The sequence below is a fragment of the Cervus elaphus genome, chromosome 9, assembly GCF_910594005.1.
Source record: "Cervus elaphus chromosome 9, mCerEla1.1, whole genome shotgun sequence".
In the NCBI taxonomy this organism is placed as follows: Eukaryota; Metazoa; Chordata; class Mammalia; order Artiodactyla; family Cervidae; genus Cervus; species Cervus elaphus.
The window spans coordinates 93,555,144-93,582,983 of NC_057823.1; the positions used below are offsets into that span (position 1 = coordinate 93,555,144).

A 27,840-nucleotide genomic window follows, 5' to 3' on the forward strand; every position below is an offset into this window, starting at 1 on the left:
TGAAAGAGATGGGAATACCAGACCACCTGACCTGCATCCTGAGAAATCTGTATGCAGGTCAGGAAGCAACAGTTAGAACTGGACATGGAACAACAGACTGGTTCCAAACAGGAAAAGGAGTACGGCAAGGCTGCATATTGTCACCCTGCTTATTTAATTTATATGCAGAGTACATCATGAGGAACGCTGGGCTGGATGAAGCACAAGCTGGAATCAAGATTGCCGGGAGAAATATCAATAACCTCAGATATGCAGATGACACCACCCTTATGGCAGAAAGCGAAGAAGAGCTAAAGAGCCTCTTGATAAGAGTGAAAGAGTTGGCTTAAAGCTCACATTCAGAAAACTAAGATCATGGCATCCAGTCCCATCACTTCATGGCAAATAGATGGGGAAACAGTGGCTGACTGTTTAGGCTCCCAAATCACTGCAGATGGTGACTGCAGCGATGAAATTAAAAGACACTTGTTCCTTGGAAGAAAAGTTATGACCAACCTAGACAGCATATTGAAAAGCAGAGACATCACCTTGCCAACAAAGATCCATCTAGTCAAAGCTATGGTTTTTCCAGTAGTCATGTATGGATGTGAGAGTTAGACTATCAAGAAAGCTGAGTGCTGAAGAATTGATGCTTTTGAACTGTGGTGTTGGAGAAGACTCTTGAGGATCCCTTGGACTGCAAGGAGATACAACCAGTCCATCCTAAAGGAAATCAGTTTTGAATATTCATTGGGAAGACTGATGCTGAAGCTGAAACTCCAACACTTTGGCCGCCTGATGTGAAGAACTGACTTGTTGAGAAGAACTTGATGCTGAAAAAGACTGAAGGCAGGAGGAGAAGGGGACGATAGAGGATGAGATGGTTGGATGGCATCACCATCAATGGACATGAGTTTGAGCAAGCTCTGCGAGTTGGTGATGGACAGGGAGGCCTGGTGTGCTGCAGTCCACGGGGTCACAAAGAGTTGGACACGACTAAGTGACTGAACTGAACTGAACTGAAGTTGTTTTCTGCTCAAGTTACTTCTAATTGTCTTTAGAAACAAGGTCAGTTGTGAAATTACAACCAAGGTAATTCAGCAAATAGAAATCCAATTAACACATTTATTGACCAATAATGTCAGAAATCAAATGTCAATGTAGAATCTCTGCCTTAAATAGTTTAAATTCCCAAATGTACACCATTAGCTGGTTTAGCAAGGACTTTCTAAAAGCATATTCCCAACTTTATTTGTAATATTAAAACCACTGAAAATATCCTAAATGCCCACCAGTAGAGAAAATGGTTAAATAATTACATTTATCCCATGAAACAGAGTCATGAAAATGAACTAGAAATACACTTATCAACATGAATGAATCTAACAAAAGTAATGTTTATGGGAAAAAAGGTACAAATGAATGCAAACCATGTAATAGCTTGAAAGCATGCCATATGATCACACACAGTGTTCAGGATTATGATCATACACAGTGTTCAGGATTATGATCATACATAGTAAAAGTGTAAAGAAATGTGCTTGAAAACTGAGCACAACCTATAAAAATGTTGAATCACTGTGTGCTACGAATTTGTTTCACTATGTGTGAAATGAATATAGTATTTTAAATCAACTCTACTTTAATACTAAATATATACTTACTTACATACATTTTAAAAGAAAAAAGAAATGTGCTGGAATGATCAATATCACCAAATGCAGGGTGGGGATGGGAGTAGGCTGAGACTGGGGAGATGCACATAGTGAGTTTCAGCTGTAGAGGTAAGGTTTTATTCCTTATACTACATCATGAGCACACGAATGTTTATCACAGTATTCTCTATGCCTCTTCATATGTCTCAACACTTCCTAATAAATCTGAACCCCAATGTGCTTTAATTATAATGACTCTAAATTATCCAAGTTAATGATGTGTGCAAGCGGATGCATTACTGAGCGGCTGCGTGTAAATCAATTTATAAACCATTTCTAAGATGCAACATACAGCATGCTTTTTTTTAAAGGATATAATTTTCTCATTCAACATTCAATCCTAGGTTCCTTGAGTGGGAAAATTACTTGCTGAATGAAAGCATATCTGATATTCATTAACTGATTTCCAGAATATGTGGTAGGTACTGTGATCCACACTAAGGACCTAAACATGAATAAGTCATGGTCCCATCCCTAAAAGAATTCTTTCCAATGAGAGAGATAGGCCGGTAAATGAAGAACCACACTCAGTAAGACTTGATAAGAGGTGTGTGTACGAAGTGCTGAGTTGGGGGGAGAACACAGGAGGGAGCCCCTCAGTGGGCCTCTGGGGGTGCAGAAAAGGCTTCTTCCTATAGGAAAGGAGACTATATGCGAGGATATTGATGCTCTAAGAAAACTAACCAAATCACTGTGCTTAGCAGTCCCTGATACCTGACCCCTGAGAATTCAGTGCTGATCACCTAATCTCACGGCTGGCTCACTTTAAAACTCTATTTATTTGGACAATAAGTTTAAGTTTACTGTAGAAACTCTTTTAGGATTTAAAACTCATAGTCTTTATTATTCAGTCACAAAAAAAAGTTCAAAGGGGAAAAAAAATATGCTCTACCAGCAAAAAGTATTAGAACTTCTTCAATGTAAAGGTTGTAGAGGACATAAAGGTGTGCTTCCATAGAAGGTGAGAGTTTTTATTTTTTAGAGCAGGGTAGAGGTGCCATGGCAGAGATTCAAGACTATATCTACAATATGGAAAATGCAAACATTAAAAAGCTTTTTTAAGCTTTTACATTTTTGTTGCTCTTGTTTATACTTTTTACCAACATAAATTCAGTCTAAGGGAAAGGTTTTTAAAATACTATGATATATTTTAAAACACCAAGAAATAGTTGTGAAGTAAATAAAGAGTTTTTTGGGCTTTTAGATAGACCTAGCTCATCTAAAGAGATTATGAAAATTCCTCAGAATTAACAGGTAATTAATAGGGAAGGGACAGATGTATAAAAGCTAGTATGTAGTTAAACTATAAGTCAGCCATGAAATGAAAACTTACTTTCCTGAGACAAAGATGTTTTTAGATCGTATTTCTTAAAAGGCTGAGAAAAGAATTTATAAGACAACTATTTCAATGAAATGTAGAAAATTATATATTTTTGCTAAACTATTTTCTGTTTTAGATATGTTTTGGTTATTCTAAAAGTTTTAACTGTACTCTCAGGAAAAAAATATCTTTGACCCCAAATACTATTAACAACACTCTCCTTAAATCTTTCTCAAATGAATCTTTCCCTTTCCATTCCTATTGTGAAAGAAGGGGCTCAGGATCTTAACATCTCTCATCTGGACTATATAAATAGCCTCCCAAGAGTCCCATCTATTGTCAATCCACCTTTTGTTCAGAGTTATTCTCACCAGTCCTCACAACAAATGTTTACAGAGGCTTCAGAATGGTCCAGATCGCTTCAGTAAAGTTCAGACCAGTGTAGGGCAAGCACCCATCTAAAAAAATCTAAAGCACTTCCAAAAGAGTCAACCAATTGAGAAATACCCCCCAACCTCCATTCAATGGCGGGGTAATCCTGACATTGCTGGAGTGAGCCTGACATCATATACCAACGTATAGTTTCACTCTTGAAATTACGTATGACTCAGGATCCCTTTCCATAATGTAGATAGGAGCTCCATGGAAGTGGCACAGGGCTCTGTTAACAATATAAAGAACATTTCCCAGAAATGTTCTACAGTGATATTAGGACATGGCAGTGTAATATCCGTGACAAGCAAGAGTAAGTTCATGTGCTTTCTTGTTTAGCTTTGGAGGCTTCCCTGCTTCCATATATTAGCACAGTTACTAAAGTCAGATGTGACTTATCCCAATGAAACCACACAAACCGAAAACAGGAGAAAAAGTGAGAAATCTGCACCAGCATTTACTTTGGGATGATTCCCTTGGTTCTCTTCCTGAGAAAGAGAAAAAAGAAGAGAGAAGGAGAACATATATAATAATGAAAATCAGCTGATATCAGGAACACATCTAGTCTACATCTTTATCTGCACTGCCCAGATACAGGCAATCACTAAGCCACACAGATTTGACTGCAAGTTACAAACTGAGGGTTTAATTAATACGTATGGTCACACCGTGAGGAGGCAGGACATACAGCATACAGTTCCCTACACTGCTTGCAGGAGAGCAGACAGTGGAAGCCAGGCTGGGGAACAACCTTATCACAGCTAATTATACAACATCTAAGAAACCATCACATAATCTCTCCTAAGGAAGCAAGGACACACGTATGCATGTGTGTGTGCAGTAAGAGCAGAAAGACTGCAAGAAATGTAAATGCTCATCAAGAGGGAACTGACTTAGAATACAGAACTTTAAAAAAATACATTAAAAAAAATCTAAGTAAAGTACACACACAAATCCCATCTGTGTAAAAAGGAGAATATATTTTGGGGTGCACAAATCTATATATAAAGAACATTTCTGGGTAGTTCTACAATAATTCATTAGTGTAAGTTACCTCTGAGGAACAAGAGGAGGAGGGTCAGAGGAGTTAGAAAACTTCCTCATCTCTACCCTTCCATACTCAACTTTTCCTTGTATCTGCCTTTTTCTGCTGTCTGCAATTCTTTCTGAGTATGTGCCATTTTATAATGTAAACTACTCACCAGAAAAGAAAACTAGCACTTGATGATAGCTTCTTGTATCCCATTCCACTCATCTAACGTCACACCAGCTAAAGCAGACACAGCTGATGTCTGACCTCTAGCCTACTTTGTGCCAGGGCTGTTTTAGGCAATGAGCATACAGGGCGGAACAGTTAGCCTTTAAAGCAAAAATAAAGGCGATAACAAGACCAGCTTTCAGGCTCCCCAACTCAACTCCTTTCCAAGTACTATAAGATGATATTCTTAGTCATAATTCTAGGATAAAGACTGTGATAAGCAAAAGCTGTGGCATTAGTGATCCTTTTAAGAGGTGGCCCTTTCCCAGGGAAAGCTGTCGGGGTTGAGTTAGATCTCGAGGCATTAGTCATGGGCAGGAAAGACGGGCCAGCCACACAAGCTACGTCTCCTTACCAGGGCCCAGTCTCCTTCGAGCTTTCCCTCCCCTGTGCTTGTTCTCATAGCTGAGCTGGCTTCACCGGGCACCTCTGGTTGGCATCTCAGGGCTGTGGATTACTTCCCCCTGGACCATTAACGCTGACCCTCCCTGCGGAATAGTGGCCTCCTATTGCTGGCTCAATCTCTTTATCAGGTCTGCATTTTTAGTACAATATTATTCACACTTCTGCTATTAAAACAGCTTATAGACAGGAAGACACTTACTTCATTTTCCTTGTTTCCCATGGAAAGATAATACAACAATATTTCTTATTGGAATATCCCAAACAGTAATTCTTTATTGTCTTAGGCCTGTTTGGCCAAAAGTAGGTAAAGCTAACTCACCTAAAAATAAAGGTTATACTTTTAAAACCTGTTGAACACCTAAAATGTATGCATTACCTGAAAGAATCTCTTAACAATCATCTGATGTAGCTACTGATCCCACATTTTATGCTCCTTATCTCAGTCTCCTGAAGCAGAGGTCTCAGGAAAGCACTGAGGGCATACAATATAGGAATCTGGAGAAAGAAGCTGGAACATCCTAGACTTCAAATAATGGAGCTAATGCTGACAGATCATGATGAGAAGAAAGTGGTCTAATATGCCACCTTGAAACAGAGAGCATAGTTAAACTTATAGAAACCATCTATCCAGTATTCTGTCACAATATAAAGTTAACGTCCTCCCCTACCACTCTGATCCTACCTCTCCTGGATCAAGACCAATGATATTATCCATGGGAGTACTTCTTGTTCTTTCTTATATTTAAAAAAAAAAAAAAAAAAGGGAGTAATCCTGCACAGTGCCAGCAAAACTTAGATCCGGAGGTACACACAAATACTGTCCATAGTTAAGAAACAGAAAGGCAAAAGAAACTCTGAATGATATATCTATTCAACTGAACATTAAGAGGAGAAAAATCATTCATGATGTATTATAAGCCCAAGACAACTTCTATGCCTCAAGATTGTGTTAAGCTAATATTAAGTTCTGTTCAGTTCAAAAAAGATTTTAGTGCTACGTGTGGTTTTTAGTCTGGGGTGAGTCTGTGGATACAGCATTCACAGTATCCCTCTTTGGGAGGTTACTTACCTTCCTGCTACCAACGCTGATACGTGTTAGAAGTGATTCACCGTCACTGATTTCCACTGTCAGACCTAAGAGTCACCTAGCTCTGACTTGAATGGAAATGAGGACGTAAAAGTGAAAATGGTCTGGGAGAATGACAGCCTCTCTTGAAGGGCAGGTGAAGGTTCAGTGACCTCTGGGCATTCTAGTCCATTCTGGTGAATCACTGCTTTGGGAAGCAAAAGACCCTGTGGCTCATAAAACCTGATGATATTAAGAAGAGGGAAGGAATTCACACTTAGAATTCAGGGTCACTGCTAGAAACACAACTTTAAAAATTCAAGGGTGAGGAAAAATACCATATTTAAAAATGAATTACTAATGTTTTCTTCTTTAAAAGTATTGGGAAAAGCCATATCATATGGATGCTCATTACTTATTCAGTGTACACCATTGAGAGATAAATAGAACTGTTAGAATACAAAAATGCCAAGGGTAATTCAACTACTGCAGTGTAAGTGTGGCATAACTGATTTGTCATGACATACAATTTCCTAAAAGCTATTCTGTTAGGAGGCAATAAATGAGTGCATAAATGATTTACACTCTTCTGAAACATGGTTATTATTCAGTATTTTATTTTTAAAAATATATACACCCTATACTATTATGTTTATTCTCAAGAGTATAATAAAAACATAATTGAATTTGATGAAAAATAGACTTGATTCTAAATGTAGCACACGGCACATAGAGCTCTCCCTTATTTTATCCCCCATGAAGATCAATGGTCACTTGAGGTGGTTTTGCTCTAGGTTTGTTTAAATATATGGGCAATAAAATATTTTTAATTTAAAAATTATATCCTTATTCTCCATGTCATATTTTCTTTTTAATACTAACATCTGAATTTTGACCTAAACAACAATTTATGAAGGCAAAGGACACTATTTTAATCATTGTTTTACTTCTCAATATGATTTCTTATTGACCAGGTTGGACAGGAAATAACTGTAGATGGTTTAGCAAATAAAAATGAAACCGCCTATGACAAAAGCATCAGAGCTCAGTTACTTGGTTTTGTTTCTAATCTCTCATTTTATCTCTCTCTCTTTTTTTTTTTTGGCCATGCCCTGCAGCAGGTGGGATCTTGGTTCCCTGACCAGGGATGGAACCCATGCCTCCTGAGGTGGAAGTCTAGTCTTAACCACTGGACCACCAGGGAAGTCCCGTCCCTCAGCGATTTGTTCTGATGGAGCCTCAAGGCCATTATGAACAAAGAAAGTCACTTTTTAGAAAATATTTAAATTTTGTTTTAATATAATCATCTCTCTCTATATATGCATAACTGAATCACTTTGCCATACACCTGAGACTATCACAACGCTGTAAATCAACTGTACTTCAATTAAAAAATTTTTCTTAGTATCAGTGAAAAAAGTTCTCTAGAATAAGGATAAGTGACTTGTTAATCTAAGCTCATACTCATTTCATTTATAAGTTCCTTTGGGTGAGAAACTGTGTCATGCAATATACACGTATATAATACTGAATATATAAATTAAATAAATACATAATTATACTGAGTTTAATATAGTGATTTTATATTCACATATATAATATAAACTATAATACACATTCTCTATAGTGTCATTAGGTCACATATACATGCTTTTTTAAAAATGATGTATTATGCTATTTTTTTAAAAAGATATATATGCATTTATATGGCTATGTATGTATATACATATAAATTAATGGTAGATACAAATTAAAAATAAGAAGCTTAATTCTCCCTGTTGAAAATAAGGGAAAAGGTTTCCCTCTCCTTCTTTTTCTTATTTACCTTAGAAACTGCAAATGTAAGTACTTTTTCATCTCTCTGAAATGGACCCCTTGGAAGACTAGATAGATCTTTTGTCAGCTTTCTCAGCCAGGACTGTCTTTCTCAAAAAAACTGGGAGCCATCTTTTCAAAGCACAAACAGCAAGGGAGGTAACTCTAATGTCTCCCTGTGCCTGTGAAAAGGAGCAGCCTGATGTCAGGGTGCCTTGACTCAATTTGCAAAACTGCTTCTTATCATAAGGACCTAAGAAGTTTGCTTCTCCACCAGATGACACCAACTAGCTTACACGGGTGCTTTTTAATTATGGAGAAGTTAGGATGAACCACGTGTGAAAAACTATGCTGTCAATTCTTCTATTTGAAGGCTGTATGCGGGAACTTCCCTGGTGGCACAGACGGTAAAGCGTCTGCCTGCAATGCAGGAGACCTGGGTTCGATCCCTGGGTCAGGAAGATCCCCTGGAGAAGGGAATGGCAACCCACTCCAGTACTCCTGCCTGGAAAATTCCATGGACGGAGGAGCCTGGGAGGCTACAGTCCATGGGGTCGCAAAGAGTCAGACACAACTGAGAGACTTCACTTTCTTTCACTTTATGAAACAGGAAGGAAGGAGGCAGGGCACAATCATTAAAAGAGTGATATAACCATTAAGAAAGACAGGGGACCACAAAAACAGCTAGCAAATACTAGGCCCAAAATGGTGGAAGATTAGACTTCACTAGACCTTGAGCCTCATTATGTGTTTACTGTAATATATAAGCATACACTGAAAGATACACCCACGGGCAGCATGACAGTTCTGAGGTGACCACAGAGACCAAAGAGTGGGCGGTGGCCCAATCTCTGGAAATATCTGCCCCTTTCCCAAAATACTTGTCATAATCCTCCCACTCATTAGCCTATGAAATTACCCAGCCCGTAAAAATGAACCACCCCATATAACAGGACTGCTCACGCCTCCTGAGAGACCCCACACTGCCTATGGAGGGTCTATCTCTCTAAATAAACCTGCTTTCACTTTATTATGGCTCACTCTTGAATTCTTTCCTACGAAGCCAAGGATCCTCACTTGGTGGGCTGTCCCAAGAATTTGGAACTCACTGGAGACCTGGGACATGACCATCCTCTTGTACCCCATTTTTTCCTACAACAGATATTGTCTCTCCTGAAAACATGTATTACATGTAATGGGTGGACCTACTAGACTTTACAGAGGGCTGTGATTCCTTTCTGCTTTTGCAGTCTTTTAGCAGATCACCTGTGATGTTTATGACATTTTGGTTTAAAGCCTGCTGAATAACAGAAGAGTTTTCTTTCTCTTCAGCCTTTGTGGAGAGGATTCCCAAAATGGGAGAAGATTTTAATTTTAATTATAATTCCTCAGCAATATGCTATTTTTTTGCTTTTTATAAAAAAATTTTGGAATATAGGCTATCTTTTGAATTTAAGTTATTTATGCCCATTTTATGATGAAAAGTTAACTATTCTCATATTAAGCATGAGGAAAAAACTGCAGGAAAATTTCACTTGCTCAGTTCAGTTTCTTTGACAGTGCATAACTAACTATACTTTAAATTTTTAAAAAGGAAACACTACACACCATTTGATAATAGACATTTTTACTGTGGTTTGCATATTTGTAACCTACACTGATAGGGACAGAATAGGATAGTTACACTGGTAGTTGTAGAAGTCCCAGGATGGGATTACAGATAGAGAGGAAAACCAAGGGGACTCTGGGAGATCAATGCATGTTAACGATTGCTTAAGAAACCGATCAGAATGTTGCATAAGAAGAAGGCTTGCTTAACTATAAAACCATAAATAAAAGCACAAGATATGCCCCAGGTCATTAAGTGAAACAAACAAAAAAAGAGGCCTGCATTCTGCTGGTTGAGTTCAGCAAGATAAAGATACTTAGGACCAAAGTGAAAGTGAAGTCGCTAAGTTGTGTCTGACTCTTGTGACCCCATGGACTGTAGCCTACCAGGTTCCTCTGTCCATGGGATTTTCCACGCAAGAATACTGGAGTGGGTTGCCATTTCCTTCTCCAACTTAGGACCAAGGACAAGAACTTAAAGGAAGGGCACATTCCAAAGTAGGAAACTCTCATGATACAAAAGCCTGAGATGATTCAACATATTTTAGTATATGTTACCATCCTTCTGCTGGCTTAAGCAACTGCTATGACAGAGCAGAGCCCCCTTGCCTGCCAGCTTGCATCTCTCACAGTTCAGTTCAGTTCAGTTCAGTCGTTCAGTTGTGTCAGATTCTTTGTGACCCCATGAACTGCAGCACGCCAGGCCTCCCTGTACATCACCAACTCCCAGAGTTCACCCAAACCCATGTCCATTGAGCCGGTGATGCCATCCAACCATCTTATCCTCTGTCGTCCCCTTCTCCTCCTGCCCTCAATCTTTCCCAACATCAGGGTCTTTCCAAATGAGTCAGCTCTTCACATCAGGTGGCCAAAGTATTGGAGTTTCAGCTTCATCAGTCCTTCCAATGAACACCCAGGACTGATCTCCTTTAGGATGGAATGGTTGGATCTCCTTGCAGTCCAAGGGATCCTCAAGAGTCTTCTCCAACACCACAGTTCAAAAGCATCAATTCTTTGGCACTCAGCTTTCTTCACAGTCCAACTCTCACATCGATACATGACCACTGAAAAAACCATAGCCTTGACTAGACGGACTTTTGTTGACAAAGTGATGTCTCTGCTTTTTAATATGTTGTCTAGGTTGGTCATAACTTTCCTTCCAAGGGGTAAGCGTCTTTTAATTTCATGACTGCAATCACCATCTGCAGTGATTTTGGAGCTCAGAAAAATAAAGTCTCTCACTGTTTCCATTGTTTCCCCATCTATTTGCTATGAAGTGATGGGACTGGATGCCATGATCTTAGTTTTCTGAATGTTGAGCTTTAAGTCAACTTTTTCACTCTCCTCTTTCACTTTCATCAAGAGGCCCTTTAGCTCTTCTTCACTTTCTGCCATAAGGGTGGTGTCATCTGCATACCTGAGCTTATTGATATTTCTCCCGGCAATCTTGATTCCAGCTTGTGCTTCTTCCAGCCCAGTGTTTCTCATGATGTACTCTGCATATAAGTTAAATAAACAGGGTGACAATATACAGCCTTGACATACTCCTTTTCCTATTTGGAACCAGTCTGTTGTTCCATGTCCAGTTCTAACTGTTGCTTCCTGACCTGCATACAGGTTTCTCAAGAGGCAGGTCAGGTGGTCTGGTATTCCCATCTCTTTCAGAATTTTCCACAGTTTATTGTGATCCACACAGTCAAAGGCTTTGGACATAGTCAATAAAGCAGAAATAGATGTTTTTCTGGAACTCTCTTGCTTTTTCAATGATCCAGCAGATGTTGGCAATTTGATCTCTGGTTCCTCTGTCTTTTCTAAAACCAGCATCTCTCACAAGTGTCCTATATTAATAAGCCAACTTTCTTGCCTATCACTTTGCCTTTCACTGAATTCCTTCTGCCCTGAGACAAGTAAGCCCAGACCCCATGTGAGTGATTCTAATTAAAAGACCATGGGTTCAAGTTCAAATCTCAGTTACATGGTTTCAACATGAGGTGAATTATTAGAATCTTTGGCCAAAAAGATTGCAGTTAATGAACTGACCCTAGGGTTCACAAATACGTATGAAGACAAAGTCCTTTCGATCAGAGAATATGTACTGGTGGAAATCTGCTTAGCTGTGCCTGCCTCCCCCAGTCTTTATTTATTTATTTTTAAGTAATTCATTTATTTTTGGCTGTGCTGGGTCTTTGATGCCGAGTACGGGTCTCTTTGTTGCTACACATGGGCTTTCTCTAGTTGCAGTAAGTGGGGGCTACTCTCTAGCTGAAGTCCAAGGGCTTCTCGTTGTGGTGGCTTGTCTTGGGGAGCACTGGCTCCAGGGAACACGGGCTTTAATAGCTGCCACTCACAGGCTCTAGAGTACACAGCTCAGTACTTGTGGTACACTGGCCTCCCTGCCCCAACGCGTGTGGGGTCTTAGTTCTCAGATCAGTGATTGAACCTGTGTCCCCTGCATTGGCGGGCAGGTTGCTAACCAGTGGACCACCAGGGAAGTCCCTCCTCCAGCGTTTAGTAACACTAATTTTGGAGTAGGTGATAAAGACTAACCTTACATAGATGGTCTGCCTAGCCTCCCAATTAAGTGAGGAGACTGAATATGACAAACATTACATAAAAATAATTTAATGTTCTGCTTTCAGCAATTCAAGCAATCCATGACCCTACACTACCGTTTTTTGAATATCTATTTTCAAAATTTTAATTTCCGTGCTGATCCATCAAATGATAATGTTTACACATATGAATGAAAACGCAGGCCGTCAGTACTGGCAAGCTCCAAGAAATCATGAACAGCATTGCTGCTGTTCAGTCACTGAGTCGTGTCTGACCTTTGGGACCCCATGGACTGCAGCTCTCCAGGCTCTCCTGTCCTTCCATCTCCCGGAGTTGGCTGAGAGTCAGACATCTAGAAAAACCATAGCCATGACTATATGGACCTGAGAGTCCCTTGGACTGCAAGGAGATCCAACCAGTCCATCCTAAGGGAAATCAGTCCTGAATATTCACTGGAAGGACTGATGCTGAAGCTGAAACTCCAACACTCTGGCCACCTGATGTGAAGAACTGACTCATTTGAAAAGACTCTGATACTGGGAAGGATTGAAGGTGGGAAGAGAAGGGGACGACAGAGGATATATGGTTGGATGGCATCGCTGACGCAATGGACATGAGTTTGAGTAAGCTCTGGGAGTTGGTGATGGACAGGGAAGCCTGGCGTGCTCTCCATGGAGTCGCAAAGAGTCGGACACGACTGAGCAACTGAACTGAACAGAACTGAGGGGAGCAAAACTTGCCACCCTAAAATATGCCTCTTTGGCATATTAAATTATACCAAGCTGTCTGTTTTCTAAGAAACACATAAAGTAAATAATCTGAAAACCAAATAGGAGTTACCCTTTCATTAGAAACATTCACATTTGTAAGGAAAAAATCCATTTGTAAAGGTATTTCCTTCACTGTACCAGGCAGAGGAGGATGACCAAATCTCTTATGAATAGAGGAGGCACTGACTTAAGTCTGCACAACAACCTCCCCCTTGCTCATGATGCTTTTCCATGCCTGATTCTCCCCACCCTCAACATCCTCTTTCGCCTTCAGCTGAGAATGGTATTTAAGATGAGGACTTTGGCCATTTTGGCCATCTACTCAGTTTTTCTGAGTCTCTCCCACAGATACGGGTTATTACACTTTTGTTTGAGTTTTTCCCATTTATTTGTCTCATTTCAATTTAATTATTAGACTACGCAAAGAACCTAGAAGGGTAGAGGAAAATTTCTTCCTCCCCAACAACAGTAGTTCAACAAACTTTATCTATTTGAAGGCAGGGCCTGTATTTTTAGCCTTTTTTAAGCCTTGTTTAAAGTAGTAATCAGATAAGAAAAATCATCTTATATCCTAGAGGGAAGGGTCTAATTAAGTTTTTGAGGAAAGGTAATGATAATTAAACCTAAAATTTTCCTAAGAGCAGGAAACACTGAACATAGACTAGATAGAAATTCTAGAAAAGGAAAGATGAAATCAACTTGCTTTAAAATTAACAATATTTACCTGAGAGCATTTTGTTCTATCTTTTCATCAATATCACTGAAGATCTGCTTAAACTCCAAGTCTCCAGGAAATGAATTTAACAAACAATGTAGGTCAAAAGAATTGTGGGGATATTCATCTCCCCAATCCATCCTGAGGAATAAGAATAAAAAATGTCAGTTTCCCCAAAATGAAAGAAAAAAAAAAAACCCTCAAGTTGTGATACTAACCCAAAATTTTAATTCTGATTTATAGGCAAGATACAGCAGTAGAAGAAGTAGGATTATTTTTAATCTAGGTAGACTGTTTTGTTATTTAAATTTCATGAGGTGTGACCTAATTTTCACACCTCTACGGTTTGAAAACTGAAAAGAGACAGAGACTATCTGAGCATCCACTTCTCATTGTAACAAAGAGCTGCAGACTATACTGTGAAGCCTCAGAGACCACCGTGAACAAGTGTAGTTGCTTCGAAAATTCAGCAACTCCCTCCATTCCTGTCAACATACTGACCTAGTAATGCTGACCTGAGAATTTATTACAGTCTCATCCTATGGTCTATTAATATGTGAAGAAGGCAGCTAAAACTCTAATAGATACACTCATCCTTAATTATTTAATTATTAATAAATGCAAGTAATTTCCTCTCATACAATAAAACAGCTAAAGATTTCTCATAGGTTCTATCTGGCACTTCACAGAAGTAGTTTTGGAATAAAGTTTTTATTTTTCTTCAGAGATTTTAAGAGAAAAACATTTAACTAAACATTTCAATATAGCAATCCATGGCATCACAGGACTTATCTGAAACTCGGCTAGTTCCAAATACAGAATAAGCATGGATATACCATTTTAAAATATCAAAACTCCTCATACACTTGGATTCTCCTATCTTAAAATATTTTGCAGTAAAAGGTTTAATTTTATTTGAAAACAAATTATTTCTCTATAATATGCCATAATTAACATTAACTTGAAATCAGGCAAAAAAAAAAAAGTCTCCAAAACTATAAGCTAAGTGGTAGATAATGTTATGTCCATTGGAAGTTATGCTTTAGGACAACAAAACCTCAATATTTCCATATACCAATGAGTTTGATATCCTCCTATCTTCCCAGTAGCTCAACTATTACCAGAATGTGTGTGCATGTGCACCCATTCACTCAGTCATCTCTGACTCTTTGTGACCCCGTGGACTATAGTCCACCAGGCTCCTCTCTCCATGGAATTTTCCAGGAAAGAATACTGGAGTGGGTTGCTATCTCCTACTCCAGGGAATCTTCCCAACCCAAGGGTTGAACCTGCATCTCCTGTGTCTCCTGCATTGGCAGGTAGGTTCTTTAATACTGAGCCACCTGGAAAGCCCCCAACAGTCATTTCTAAATCCAACAGCCAATATCACTAATAATGAATTCAGTTTGTATTATTTGTATATTTTTAAATCTTTTTAGGTAGTTCAACTTTTCAGATGATGAGTTACTCAAAAAGTGTTACAAGAAAGGAAAATTTCACTTTTGTAATGGAAAGACTTGAATGGCTGACGGTTCTCAGACTTGGTAAATATTTTGTTTGTAGTCAGCTTCTCTGTAATAAAACAAGTTATAATATAAATACTCTGTTCAGAGTTGTTCCAATTTGTCAATATTGTAAAGAGTCATTACTTCAGACTCCACACAAAATTAAAGAAAATAAGTGTCATAGTTAGCTTAAATATAATAGCAAACTAGTAATATAATTTGCTATATAGCTACTGTACAGATATACTATACTGTATATCTACTATGTATAAAGGACTTTATTTACATCACCTTCCTTAATCTTCATAATAACTCTAAAAATAGTTATTATCCTCATTTATGGGGAGGGAACCCAAAGAGATCCATGTTACATAGCTACCCAGTGTTAGCAGTAGGGTTTGAACCCAGACCTGTTTGGTTTTTTTTTTCTTTTTTTTTTTAATTATTATTTTTTTTTATTAGTTGGAGGCTAATTACTTCACAGCATTTCAGTGGGTTTTGTCATACATTGATATGAATCAGCCATAGAGTTACACGTATTCCCCATCCCGATCCCCCCTCCCATCTCCCTCTCCACCCGATTCCTCTGGGTCTTCCCAGTGCACCAGGCCCGAGCACTTGTCTCATGCATCCCACCTGGGCTGGTGATCTGTTTCACCATAGATAATATACATGCTGTTCTTTCGAAACATCCCACCCTCACCTTCTCCCACAGAGTTCAAAAGTCTGTTCTGTACTTCTGTGTCTCTTTTTCTGTTTTGCATATACGGTTATCATTACCATCTTTCTAAATTCCATATATATGTGTTAGTATGCTGTAATGTTCTTTATCTTTCTGGCTTACTTCACTCTGTATAATGGGCTCCAGTTTCATCCATCTCATTAGAACTGATTCAAATGAATTCCTTTTAACGGAAAGAAGGACACCACATAATGATCAAAGGATCAATCCAAGAAGAAGATATAACAATTATAAATATATATGCACCCAACATAGGAGCACCGCAATATGTATGGCAAACACTAATGAGTATGAAAGAGGAAATTAATAGTAACACAATAATAGTGGGAGACTTTAATACCCCACTCACAACTATGGATAGATCAACTAAACAGAAAATTAACAAGGAAACACAAACCTTAAATGACACAATGGACCAGCTAGACCTAATTGATATCTATAGGACATTTCACCCCAAAACAATCAACTTCACCTTTTTCTCAAGTGCACACGGAACCTTCTCCAGAATAGATCACATCCTGGGCCATAAATCTGGTCTTGGAAAATTCAAAAAAATTGAAATCATTCCAGTCATCTTTTCTGACCACAGTGCAGTAAGATTAGATCTCAATTACAGGGAAAAAATTGTTAAAAATTCAAACATATGGAGGCTAAATAACACGCTTCTGAATAACCAACAAATCATAGAAGAAAACAAAAAAGAAATCAAAATATGTATAGAAATGAATGAAAATGAAAACACAACAACGCAAAACCTATGGGACACTGTAAAACCAGTGCTAAGGGGAAGGTTCATAGCATTACAGGCTTACATCAAGAAACAAGAAAAAAGCCAAATAAATAACCTAACTCTACACCTAAAGCAATTAGAGAAGGAAGAAATGAAGAACCCCAGGGTTAGCAGAAGGAAAGAAATCTTAAAAATCAGGGCAGAAATAAATGCAATAGAAACTAAAGAGACCATAGCAAAAATCAACAAAGCTAAAAGCTGTTTGGTTTTAAAACTTGAGATTGTTGGTCTCTTGAGAAATGAATCAGTTATTGCATATAAAACATTGTGGAATATAGAAATGATATTAAACAAAATGTTAAAATGGTTATCCTTGGACAGACAGGATAGGCTATGATTGATTTTTATTTTCTTTTTCATATTTAGCATTTTCCTATGTTTTGCAATAAGTAATTATCATTTTATATATAATTAGGAAAATAGTTTTTAAAAATTAGTCTTGCTCTCAGGAGGTGTACAATCTCTCATTTTAAATTTCCTATATGTCTTCATTTGAAATATCTCCCAATTTTAATGCTTCTCTCCTGCCAATCATAATTATCATTTCTTTCAAAATCTGATTCAAATCTTACTTGATTCCTCAGTATCTCGACTATGACCATTTCATCAAAATTTTTTTATTGTTTTGTTGTATTTGTGCTTATGAATGCTTGTTAAAAGAAAATCTGTTGTTTTGTATGATTTCAACATTGAATATGTATGCTCTGTTCTTCACTGAAATCAGCTCTGGAGTAAAACTATGAGGTTCTGAAACATGTCAAACATTCAAATGAGGTTGGTGACCAGAATTCTGAAGGATTCCCATCTACATGGTTGCATGATTTTGCCCAATTAATCTCAGTGGAAAAGTTAATCAATATATACAAAGACTTTGTTTATAAAGGAATGATATTAGAAAGAAATGCCATCTGATAACAATGATGTGATACCAGAATGATGAGGGTTCGGAATTTCCTATGACAGCCGTAGATCAGTGATGCTTCCATATGTACGCTAAGGTGTCAAGGTGATGAAGGACAAGAGAAGCAAGAGTCATCTTTATAGAGGCAGTAACGCTCAAGATGCTGTGTGACAGGATAAATGAAAACTTGAAGGGCAAACTGTAACTAACAAGATGAGAAAATTAACCTTAATGAATAGGAATGAGTAGGACCAACTTGAGAAATAAATGAAGGAGGGGGAGCACAGGCAGGTGACACTCTAAAGTCTGGGTTCAGAAGTGTCCCTTTTAGGATGGCAATGACGACTGTGGGACTGTGATGAGAAAGAAGCAAGCAAAGAAGGAGTATGAGCAAAGACACCAAACTTCCCATTTCCTGCGTGTAGTCTGTGGGCACACACTGTGTCTGACACTGTGAAGAAGGAGCAGAGACACAGTGACTGAACAGTCTCTCCCTCTCAAGGAACGGTAATAAGACGGTAAGAAAGGGAGCCGGGGACTCCCCTGGCGGTACAGTGGATGGGACTCCGCCTGCAGATGCAGGGGACACGGGTTCCATCCGTGGGGTTCCAGAAGGATTCCACGTGTTGCAGAGGGACTGGGCCTGTGCACCACAACTGCTGAGGCCCATGAGCCTAGAGTCTGTGCCCTGCAACGAGGAAGACCACCGCAGTGAGAAGGCCATGCACCGCAAGTGGACAGCAGCCTCTGCTCTCCGCAACTGGGGAGAGCCCACAGACAGCGATGAGGACTCAGCGGAACCAAAAATAAAATAAAGAAGTAAAAGTTAAAAAAAAAAAGAAAAAAAAGGGAGCCAGTAGAAAACCCCCCTGCTATATTCTAAGTAAAAGATAACTATGACCTCAACAGTAGGAAAGTCAATTATTGAGGGACCAATGTAATTTGGGAAATATTTCAGTGGTACTTCAAAAAGATAGAATTACCTTTAAAAAAAAAATCTAAGGGGAAAAAGGAAAGGGTTATGAAGTTATAGATCAAGATATAGGTTTATATTCTCTTTATGTTCCTGTTTATGTTCTGTTTATGTTATGAGACTTCCCTGGTGGCTCAGAGGGTAAAGCGTCTGCCTACAATGTGGGAGACCTGGGTTCGATCCCTGGGTTGGGAAGATCCCCTGGAGAAGGAAATGGCAACCCACTCTAATACTCTTGCCTGGAAAATCCCGTGGACGGAGGAGCCTGGTAGCTCTAGTCCCTGGGGCTGCAAAGAGTCGGACATGACTGAGCGACTTCACTTTCACTTTATCTTCCTACAAATTGTCATTAGGGACACAATAGTAATTTGACATAATGAATGAAGTCTCTTACCCTAATCTATGATCAATTAAAGATGGGACGATAACTTTTTAAAGTACAATAACTTTTTTTGAAATTTCCATTCAATAACACTTTTTTTTTCAGTAACACTTTTTAAATGTTCATTCTCCTACAATGTTTCTGGTCACTTTATGTATAAGATTAAAAAAAACCTGTTTAATATTTTAAAGAAGTATTAGCACCTGATATAATATTAATTATTGCCTTTTAAAGATGAACTATGTTTGATGAATTATCTCTAAGCCAAATATCTGTAGGTCAAATTTCAGCCATAGGCAAATTAAAACAGTTGAGTTAAAAATTCCTAAGAACAGTGACTATAATAAAATATGAAAATATTATAAGCACTGCCAGAAGACATTACAGTAAAGCAATAAAACTAACGATACCTTATGTGATCAAAAGAAGGCACACAAAAGTAATTTTGGAATCTCACTTGTCCTTTAACATATTTAAAAATGATACCTTTCTATCCTAAGGAGTCTTCTTTATTTAAACACATAAAATGGTTAGAGTTCTTATCTTTTTACGGTTTCTTCAATAATAAAGATCCTGATTGCCATTCTTCTTAAGATCTACACGATCAAAAAGGAGTGAAAGAGAACAACCAACCCTTGGGAAGAAGCTCACACTGAAATTTAGTTAGTAAAGGAAACATCTGGATCATGTGATTTCTTCTCTTGTGAGAAACTCCAGGGAGCAGGGTCACATGGCTCTCGCATCTATGGACAGACTGTGGAGTTAATATATCCACCAGTTCTAGCTCACGTGAAACCTTACCATTCAATATTATGATCTAGCCTAAAACAAATACAGTTAATTAGCACAGTAAGGAAGTGGGATATCTTGATCAATTAAAAAATAATTATATGTACCACATGTAACTGAACACATTTGAAAATGTTGTTCTGTAATAAAACACCATTTAATTCTAAACATCACTGACAAGGAATCAATAGACTTGACTTCTGATCCTGGTCAGCCAATGCCTCTGTGACTTTGGGTGAATCACTGAGTCTTTCCAGGGGGATGGAGGTTAGGTTCCTCATTCATAAAATGAGGTGAATGGATTTATTAGGCTCTGAGGTTTCTTCCAGCCATAAATTTGCTGTATTCTAAAAAATGGTAGGATAAGGATATATTTCTGAACCCCTCAAATTAACTCTTCCCATGGACTATTTCATTCATCAATACCATCATTTTTTTCTGTATCCCAGACTCTCAGAGCTAGTTTTAATTTTTCCCTTTTCCCTTTCCCCAGGACTACTACATGAAAAGCTAAAGCAGAATCTATAACTTAGCAAGAAATATTATGTGAAAAGAGGAAACGTGAGCAGCAAGACCTTCTTTCACCATAACAGGTAGATGCCCCATGCTGATGTTCCATTTCACAACCTGCAGCTCCTTAAAATATTCTAAAAAAACAATCAGCCCTTGTTTCTGGGTTCCTCTGAACTGACACACTCTTTACACAACAAATGATGTCTGAGACCAACTGATCTGGGGGCATTTTGCCTCCACAAGGGAAAAGGAGACATTAGAGGTCATATCTTTACGGCCATCATGTATCCTTGGTATTTTTTGCATTATTTGTACTATATTCTTGTTTGGCTTAAATTTGCTGATTTGATAAAGAAGCAAAGTGAAAATAAACTTTGACCAGGTCATCATCCTTAAATCTGAACCAGCCTTTTCTTCTGGGCTGGTTCATTTTTACTTTTCCACTCATATGTATTCAGAAAGTAGTCTTTCTGTATCATTCACAAAATCCTGCCAACATTATATAACTCAAAACTTAACTTTTACTAAATCTTGACAATTTTATGTAGTTCAGGGAACTCATTTATTGGGACATGGATTAAAGGTATAATAACTAAATAATAATATTAAAGGTAATAACTAACTCTTATGTAGCATTTATATGGGCCATGCGTTGTCCTAGTTATTCATTTAATTCTTGCCTTAATCCTATATGACTTCCCTGGGTGGCTCAGTCAGTAAGGAGTCTCCCTGCAATGCAGGAGACCTGGGTTTGATCCCTCGGTCAGGAAGATCCCCTGGAGAAGGAAATGGCAACCCACTTCAGTATTCTTGCCTGGAGAATCCCCATGGACAGAGGACAGGGTCACAAGGAGTCAGACACGACTGAGAGGCTAAGACTAAGACTTTAATCCTATGTAACAGGTACTATTATAGTTGCTGTTGAGTCGCTAAGTACTATTGAACTCTATTGCAACCTCATGGACTATATAGGCTCTTCCATCCAAGGGATTTCCCAGGCAAGAATACTGAATGGGTTGCCGTTTCCTTCTCCAGGGGACTCCCTATATCACGACCCAGGGATTGAACTCACATCTCCTGCACTGGCAGGGAGATTCTTTACCACTGAGCCATCAGGGAAGCCCTGGTTCTATTACAATCTATGTAATAAAGATGTAGAAACTGAGGCACAGAGAGGTTCATGACTTGCCTGAGATCACTTCTATAGGAAGCGGCAAAGCTGGGATTCAGACTGCTTCAAAGGCCATCTGTCCTTAATTTGCAATGTTTTAAACTGTCTCTCTGTATAAAATTGTACCTTTTTATCTTACACATGTTGACTTGCCATATATATTTAACAGCTTTCCATAGAACAATTATAAATTTCATTCATTACGAAGCCTATGTAATTTCCAATTTTTTGTTCTATTTTTTTAAGGCTAGGTCTTTCCCTATATTTCAGAGTTGCCAAAAATTTATTTCTTTTCATCAATTATTGAGAGTTGAAATTTTAATGTTTTGGCCTCCCCAAAGACTAAGAAACAACTCAAATGGATCTCCTTTTGCTGATAATCATTTCAAATACCTTATACATTAAAGTCTTATAACAGGAAAAAATGAACTTGTTATTTTATTCAATTTATTTTTGCAACTCTCAGCTATACATAGCTTTTCCCCAGACTGTTGTGCTTTCTACTAATTATTGTGGAAGTTCTGAGTATCATAATTATATAACTAGAATATTGATATACATCCAGTAAGTACTCATATTAACATATTACAGCTATTAAAATCCCCTTTGATAAAATATATAAAATACTTCATTGTAACTCCTCTATTAGTAATTTATGTACGTGTATGTATGAAGTAGAAATTGACAGGATCAGTCAGAATACACTACTGTAACTTGACAAGCAAACAGAATTAATTGTCATATGCTTTATTCACCAAATTGACATTGCTTTATTTTTCAGTGCACCTCTCTTTCCAGAAAATATTTTCATTTTAATAACTCTTTATAATTTTCAACATGCAAGCCTAGCATCTCTTGCTTTATTACTACAGTAAAATCAAGATAATTGAAAATGAATTTAAGAAATTTTTTATAGCTTGCAATTCATATTTCACATGACTTAAAAGTCATAAAATTATTACATATTTTGAGATTAGAACTAAATAATGTCACAAATTATGGGATTATGATTAACTTATGAATTTTCAAGAACAGTAAAACCTTAGTAATTTGGAAAACAGTACATCTGCCTTAGAAAGTTTAAGTTATTGAAGCACTTTTTAAAAAGCAGACGTGTTATGTAGCAAATGGGGATAATAAGCAATTTATGAGATGTCAATTATATTTTTAAGAAACTCTATTTTAATAATTAGGCAAGAATGCTTTGAACTTAGCATGCATTTTGTATTGAAGTGGATGCTTCTAAAGAAGTTACAAGTTGAAGAATTTATCCTAAACTCTTAATATTATTGATTAGCTAGTTAAATTAATGTGATACTACTCTCTAAATTTTGGTAATTAATTAAATCAGTCGGATAAATAAATCCATCCATTAAAATACCCTTTTATGACTTTTCGGGGCTTTTCACCATCAATTACCATCGACTACTCCTACCATCATCAATATCCCTTTCAGCTGACTATAAACATGTTCAAGTTTCAAACCAACAAAACCCTCCTTAGATCTCCTTCCTTTCATAGCCTGGCATCTCAAAATAGCAGCCAAAATTCCTTAATCTTATGTTTTCATCCCTCACTTCTCGACCCAGAGCAATCTGGTTTCTGCCTCTGGCTTTATGTGGAAATTGACAAAATATTTTTCAGTCCCTATCTTACTCAGTCTCTGCACTCCTTGGTACTGACGGCTATTCTTTCTTAAAGCTGTCTTCTCTCTTGTCAATTTTCCTAAGTATTATGCCTTCCTAGCTCCCTTCTAGTCTCTTACACCGTTTATTCAGACGCTCCTTGAAGGAGTCCCCACTTCGGTAGCTGGCCAGCTCACATTTCTTTTTGTTATCTCATATATACTATCAGATATACAATGGTGGTGCATTTCTATGCTAGAGGACCCACCTTTCCTGGTCGTAACTGATTGATTCAGGGTTAGAAATCTGACGCAAGCTGAACCATCAGGTGCATACTAAATGAATTATGGTATCTGGAATGAAGGCAGGAACAGGGAATCACTGGTAGTAAACCAATTACATTACTTCCAGCCTCCCAAGAGAGGGTACATAGGTAAGTGGATTTTTCTGGCCGAGGCCCCTGTAATTGCCCAGTTCCTTTCCTCCTCTGACTCACTGATTGCTCAGTTTCTTTTTGGTTCTGTGAGATACACACGATAAATCCTTTCCCTGCCTAAGTGCCCAACAGCCACTTCTTTTTGTTTGTATAAATTAACAAGAGTAGTTTTTATTTAAACAAATAAGCATCTTGATTGGCTCCTCTCTCATCTCTGGCATGGAACACTGATATTCACCACAGGTTTCTCTCTAGACCTGCTTCTCATTTTAAACACTTTCCTTGAGCATTTTCATTCAAAGCAATTACTTTTTTTAATGTAATTTAACTGTTGTAGATTTATTTTATTTAAACAATTTTGATTTATTTTTATTCATTGGATTTTTTTCCTCATACCTCAAAAATCTCCTCCTATTAGTTTCATTTTACAGTGTTTTCAACTCTCCTTATTTCCCTTGCCTGAGCTGGAAAGAAGAATATAGAACTTTGTCTTATGCTTCCCTTCTTATCCATCTCATGTTGGAATTATTGGTTCTCTTCTTACTCGGCATGCTTTTCATAACCTCTTTTATCTGTTATCTTGATGGTGAAAATTTCAAGTGTATGTCGCTAACTCTCTAAAATCGTCACACACATATCCAAGTACTTAAACTAGACAATGCACTTTGCTGATTCAAAGATCTCTTAAACTCAATATGTCCAAAATTTAATTCAAAATCTTTTTCTTAAAATGACTTTTCTTCCTAGGTTATAGGGTCTCCCTCTAATCTCCCTCTCCCATGCCTAGTATTGTGTCAGAAAACTATGGCACGTGTCTTTTCTATGGCCTGCAAGCCGAGACTGGTTTTTATATTTCTAATATGTTGTAAGCATTAAAAACAAAAAAAGAATATGCTAGGGTGGCCATATGTCATCCACAAACCCTAAAAAATATTTACTATCTGGCCTTTAATAGAAAATGTTTGCTGACCTCTATTTTAAATCGCCATCAAATGCTTTGACCCTTTCTCTTGCTAATATCTTAAATGGTCACCACTGCTCTTAAATGTAACTTTGCCTTCTTTTTGTACCAGCATCCTAAATCTGGAACACTATCTGGTCTCCAACACTCACATCTTGGGGTATAATAAGAAATTCATATTTGGTTTTTGCTACTCTTACCCTCTTCATTACTTCATCCTATGCGTCTCTTCCATTTGGCTATTATAGAGTTTTATCCTTTTTAATAAAACTGTAATCATAAGTATGGTGCTTCCTAGTTCTGTGAGTCATTCAAATGAATTATTGAACCTGTGGGAGCCCCTGAATTTGTATCAGCCAGGAAGAGCAGGTAAATCCAGTGCAGACCTCACTTGTTCATGTCTGAAAGGGGGGCAGTCTTGTAGGACTAAGATTTTAATTTGCTGTGACTGTGTGAACTCCAGGTAGTCAGCGTTAGAACTGTTAAACTTAACTGTATCACCAGGATGATATCTACATTGCATACAGGCATTAGACTTCTCATGTTACAAACCAATTCAGATCAGTTCACTACCCTGCCTAAACACCACTGAAGATTTTCCTCAAGGTATAGGACAACTCCAGGTTCTCTACCTAGTTATACACATCTATGTGTATGCAGGTGTGTGTGTCGGAGAAGGCAATGGCATCCCACTCCAGTACTCTTGCCGGGAAAATCCCATGGATGGAGGAGCCTGGTAGGCTTCAGTCCATGGGGTCACGAAGAGTTGGACACGACTGAGCAACTTCACTTTCACTTTTCACTTTCATGCATTGGAGAAGGAAATGGCAACCCACTCCAGTGTTCTTGCCTGGAGAATCCCAGGGATGGGGTTGCACAGAGTCAGACACGACTGAAGTGACTTAGCAGCAGCAGTAGCAGGTGTGTGTTTGTGTGTGTGTGTGTGTGTGTATACATATATATATATATATATATATATATATATATATATATATATGTATGTGTGTGTATAGTTTGATTCCTAGGTCAGGAAGATACCCTGAAGAAGGAAATGGCAACCCACTCCAGTATTCTTGCCTGGGAAATCCCATAGATAGAGAAGTCTAGTGGACTATAGTCCATGGGATTGCAAAAGAGTTGGACACTACTTACTGATTAAACAACAATTTCATCAAATATATTTTTCTAACTGTTCTTGGTTAACATCATGAAATAGCCTTTAGCTATAACTCCTACTACAAATAATGCTTTTAGTAGAAAAACATGTTTATGGAAAGCATTTACTTCATCAATGTAGATAATACAATTTATAAAAACATACACTCATAATAACTTAATTTTTTTATTATCTTTAAACTGAAAAAAGTTATCTAACATTGTGGATTACACTATTTTTGAATGAATTTTAACAACTCAAATCATTTTTTTAAAATACTGTGAAAAGATAAAATATATTTGTGGTGAAAAATGAGGATTTTACATTCATTTATGTTTTCAAATAACATTTAAATGCGATACCTTAAAACTCTTTCTAGTTTCCATCTACCAAAAAAGGAAATTAGATAAAAGTGATCTGTAAGGACCCTTCTAGTTTTAAAATTCTATTATTTTAATCATGTGATCTACATCTTTAATATTTAATTTTCTGTTATACTGCGTTTGCAGTATACTTTCTAATTCTACAGTTCAATAGACGAATAATGTGTTGTTGGTTATAAACAAATTCATATGAAATGACCTGAAAATCTATTTAAAACGCAATCAGTGAAAGTAAATATTGGATTTCTTCATGTTAAATCTGAAAAGCCATCACTATACTTGCTTTTTACTTTATTTGCTGCTTAACATATCTCAACAGTGAATCTATCATATCAACATAGTCATCATGATCCAAGCTGCAAATAATAGAGAGTGTCAGTGTCAATTTTGCTTTCTCACACTTGCTTCCCTTCACTTCATCTGATTTTAATAATCCCTGTCAAACCACAAACAGTCCAAATTACCTTCATGACACAGAAGCTTTCAAGGAGCAGACAGAATCTCAACTTTCATTTAGCAACTACAAAAGAAAGCTGTCCAGCTGGACAAATATTATTTCCACACTTGACAATCTCTACAGTTGAGCATGCATTTTAATTTTAACTAAACCTGCCAGGAGTTTGATATGCGCTTCTTGTTTCGTGTAGATTGACTCATAGGATTATCAGACCAATGACTGTAATTGTGATGAAAGTACCCAGTATTTTTCTACTAAAAGACGAATCATACACCAAAACAGAGGGACTAAAATGAGCATATAAGAAGCAATGTGGAGATATGGATTGTAGAAAGAAAATTACTTAAATTAGGTAATTTAATTACTAAATAAAGTCTAAAGATACAGGACACATGCTTTGAAAAGTAAGAACTAATAAGTAAAAATAAAATGTAAAAACATTAAAAATTTTATGAATAGAAACCCTTGAGAAATAGGTCCTAAGAATGAAGTCTAAAGAGATTTTAAAAATTGCTTTGAATTGACTCAACTTCAAAGTCAAATTTCTAGAAGAGTTCTTTGTGTGAAATTACAATAAAACTGATGTTCCCTTTTTTTTTTTTTTCAAATCTTTTAGAAAATGTTTTGGCCATGCTGTGTGGCATGTGGGATCTTAGTTGCCCTGCTAGGGATCAAACCCACACCTCCTACATTGGATGAGCAGAGTCTTAACCATTGGACCACTGAGAAAGTACCATAAAACTGATGTTCTTTGCAAGATGTTAAAAAATCCACTCTATACTAATCAACATGTCCTGTACACGCAATGTGAAACTTCAAAAAATTCAGAGTAAAAATGAATATTGGTAGTAAGTTTGTAGAGGAGTAATAGAATAAATGTTACCTGTATAGCTATACATAAATGATTATATCTTTGAAGCTTAATTTACTAAACTTAAATCCAAAAATTTCAAATGGTGAAATATTTCTGGGAACATTTCCTAAGCTGGGCCTGAATTCTTCCTAGAGTTATAGAACTTCAAAATTGCCAAATGTCAGTCTTCTCTCCAACCTGCTACACTCCACATTAGTCCCAGGCACTTCTTTCCCCAAAGGAAGTATTCTTAGGGCAGTTTCTCCCTCAAATCGGTCTTAGACACCACAACCCTTTTCTGTCTCTTTTGCTTGGACCTCTGACTGAACAATTTCATCCGTGTCCATGTCTCCCACTACCACTTGTGTTTGGAGCTCCTGTTTGAAGGGTCCAACTCCACATTGGATAACTCCCTTGGATATTCCACGGGTACCTTAAACTCAATATGCCCCCAAACAGTTTTATTATCTTCCCTCTGAGATGTCTTCCTTTTCTCGAGGTCCCTATAGTAGTTAACAGCATCACTATCAGCCTAGGTATTCAAGTCAGAAAAGTGGGAATCCTCC

At 37.5% G+C, this 27,840-nt stretch overlaps 1 protein-coding gene across 8 annotated transcripts in view; it reads right to left on the reverse strand.

Moving 5' to 3' along the window:
• KIAA0825 (KIAA0825 ortholog) overlaps positions 1 to 27,840 on the reverse strand; it is a 416,740-nt gene that overhangs the window by 332,843 nt on the left and 56,057 nt on the right. For all 8 annotated transcript variants that reach the window (XM_043913608.1, XM_043913607.1, XM_043913604.1 and 5 more), the window contains exon 3: positions 13,647 to 13,778. In XM_043913608.1, coding sequence (XP_043769543.1) covers positions 13,647 to 13,777 — 131 coding nt within the window. In that variant the 5' untranslated portion in view covers position 13,778. The remainder of the gene's footprint in view (positions 1 to 13,646; positions 13,779 to 27,840) is intronic.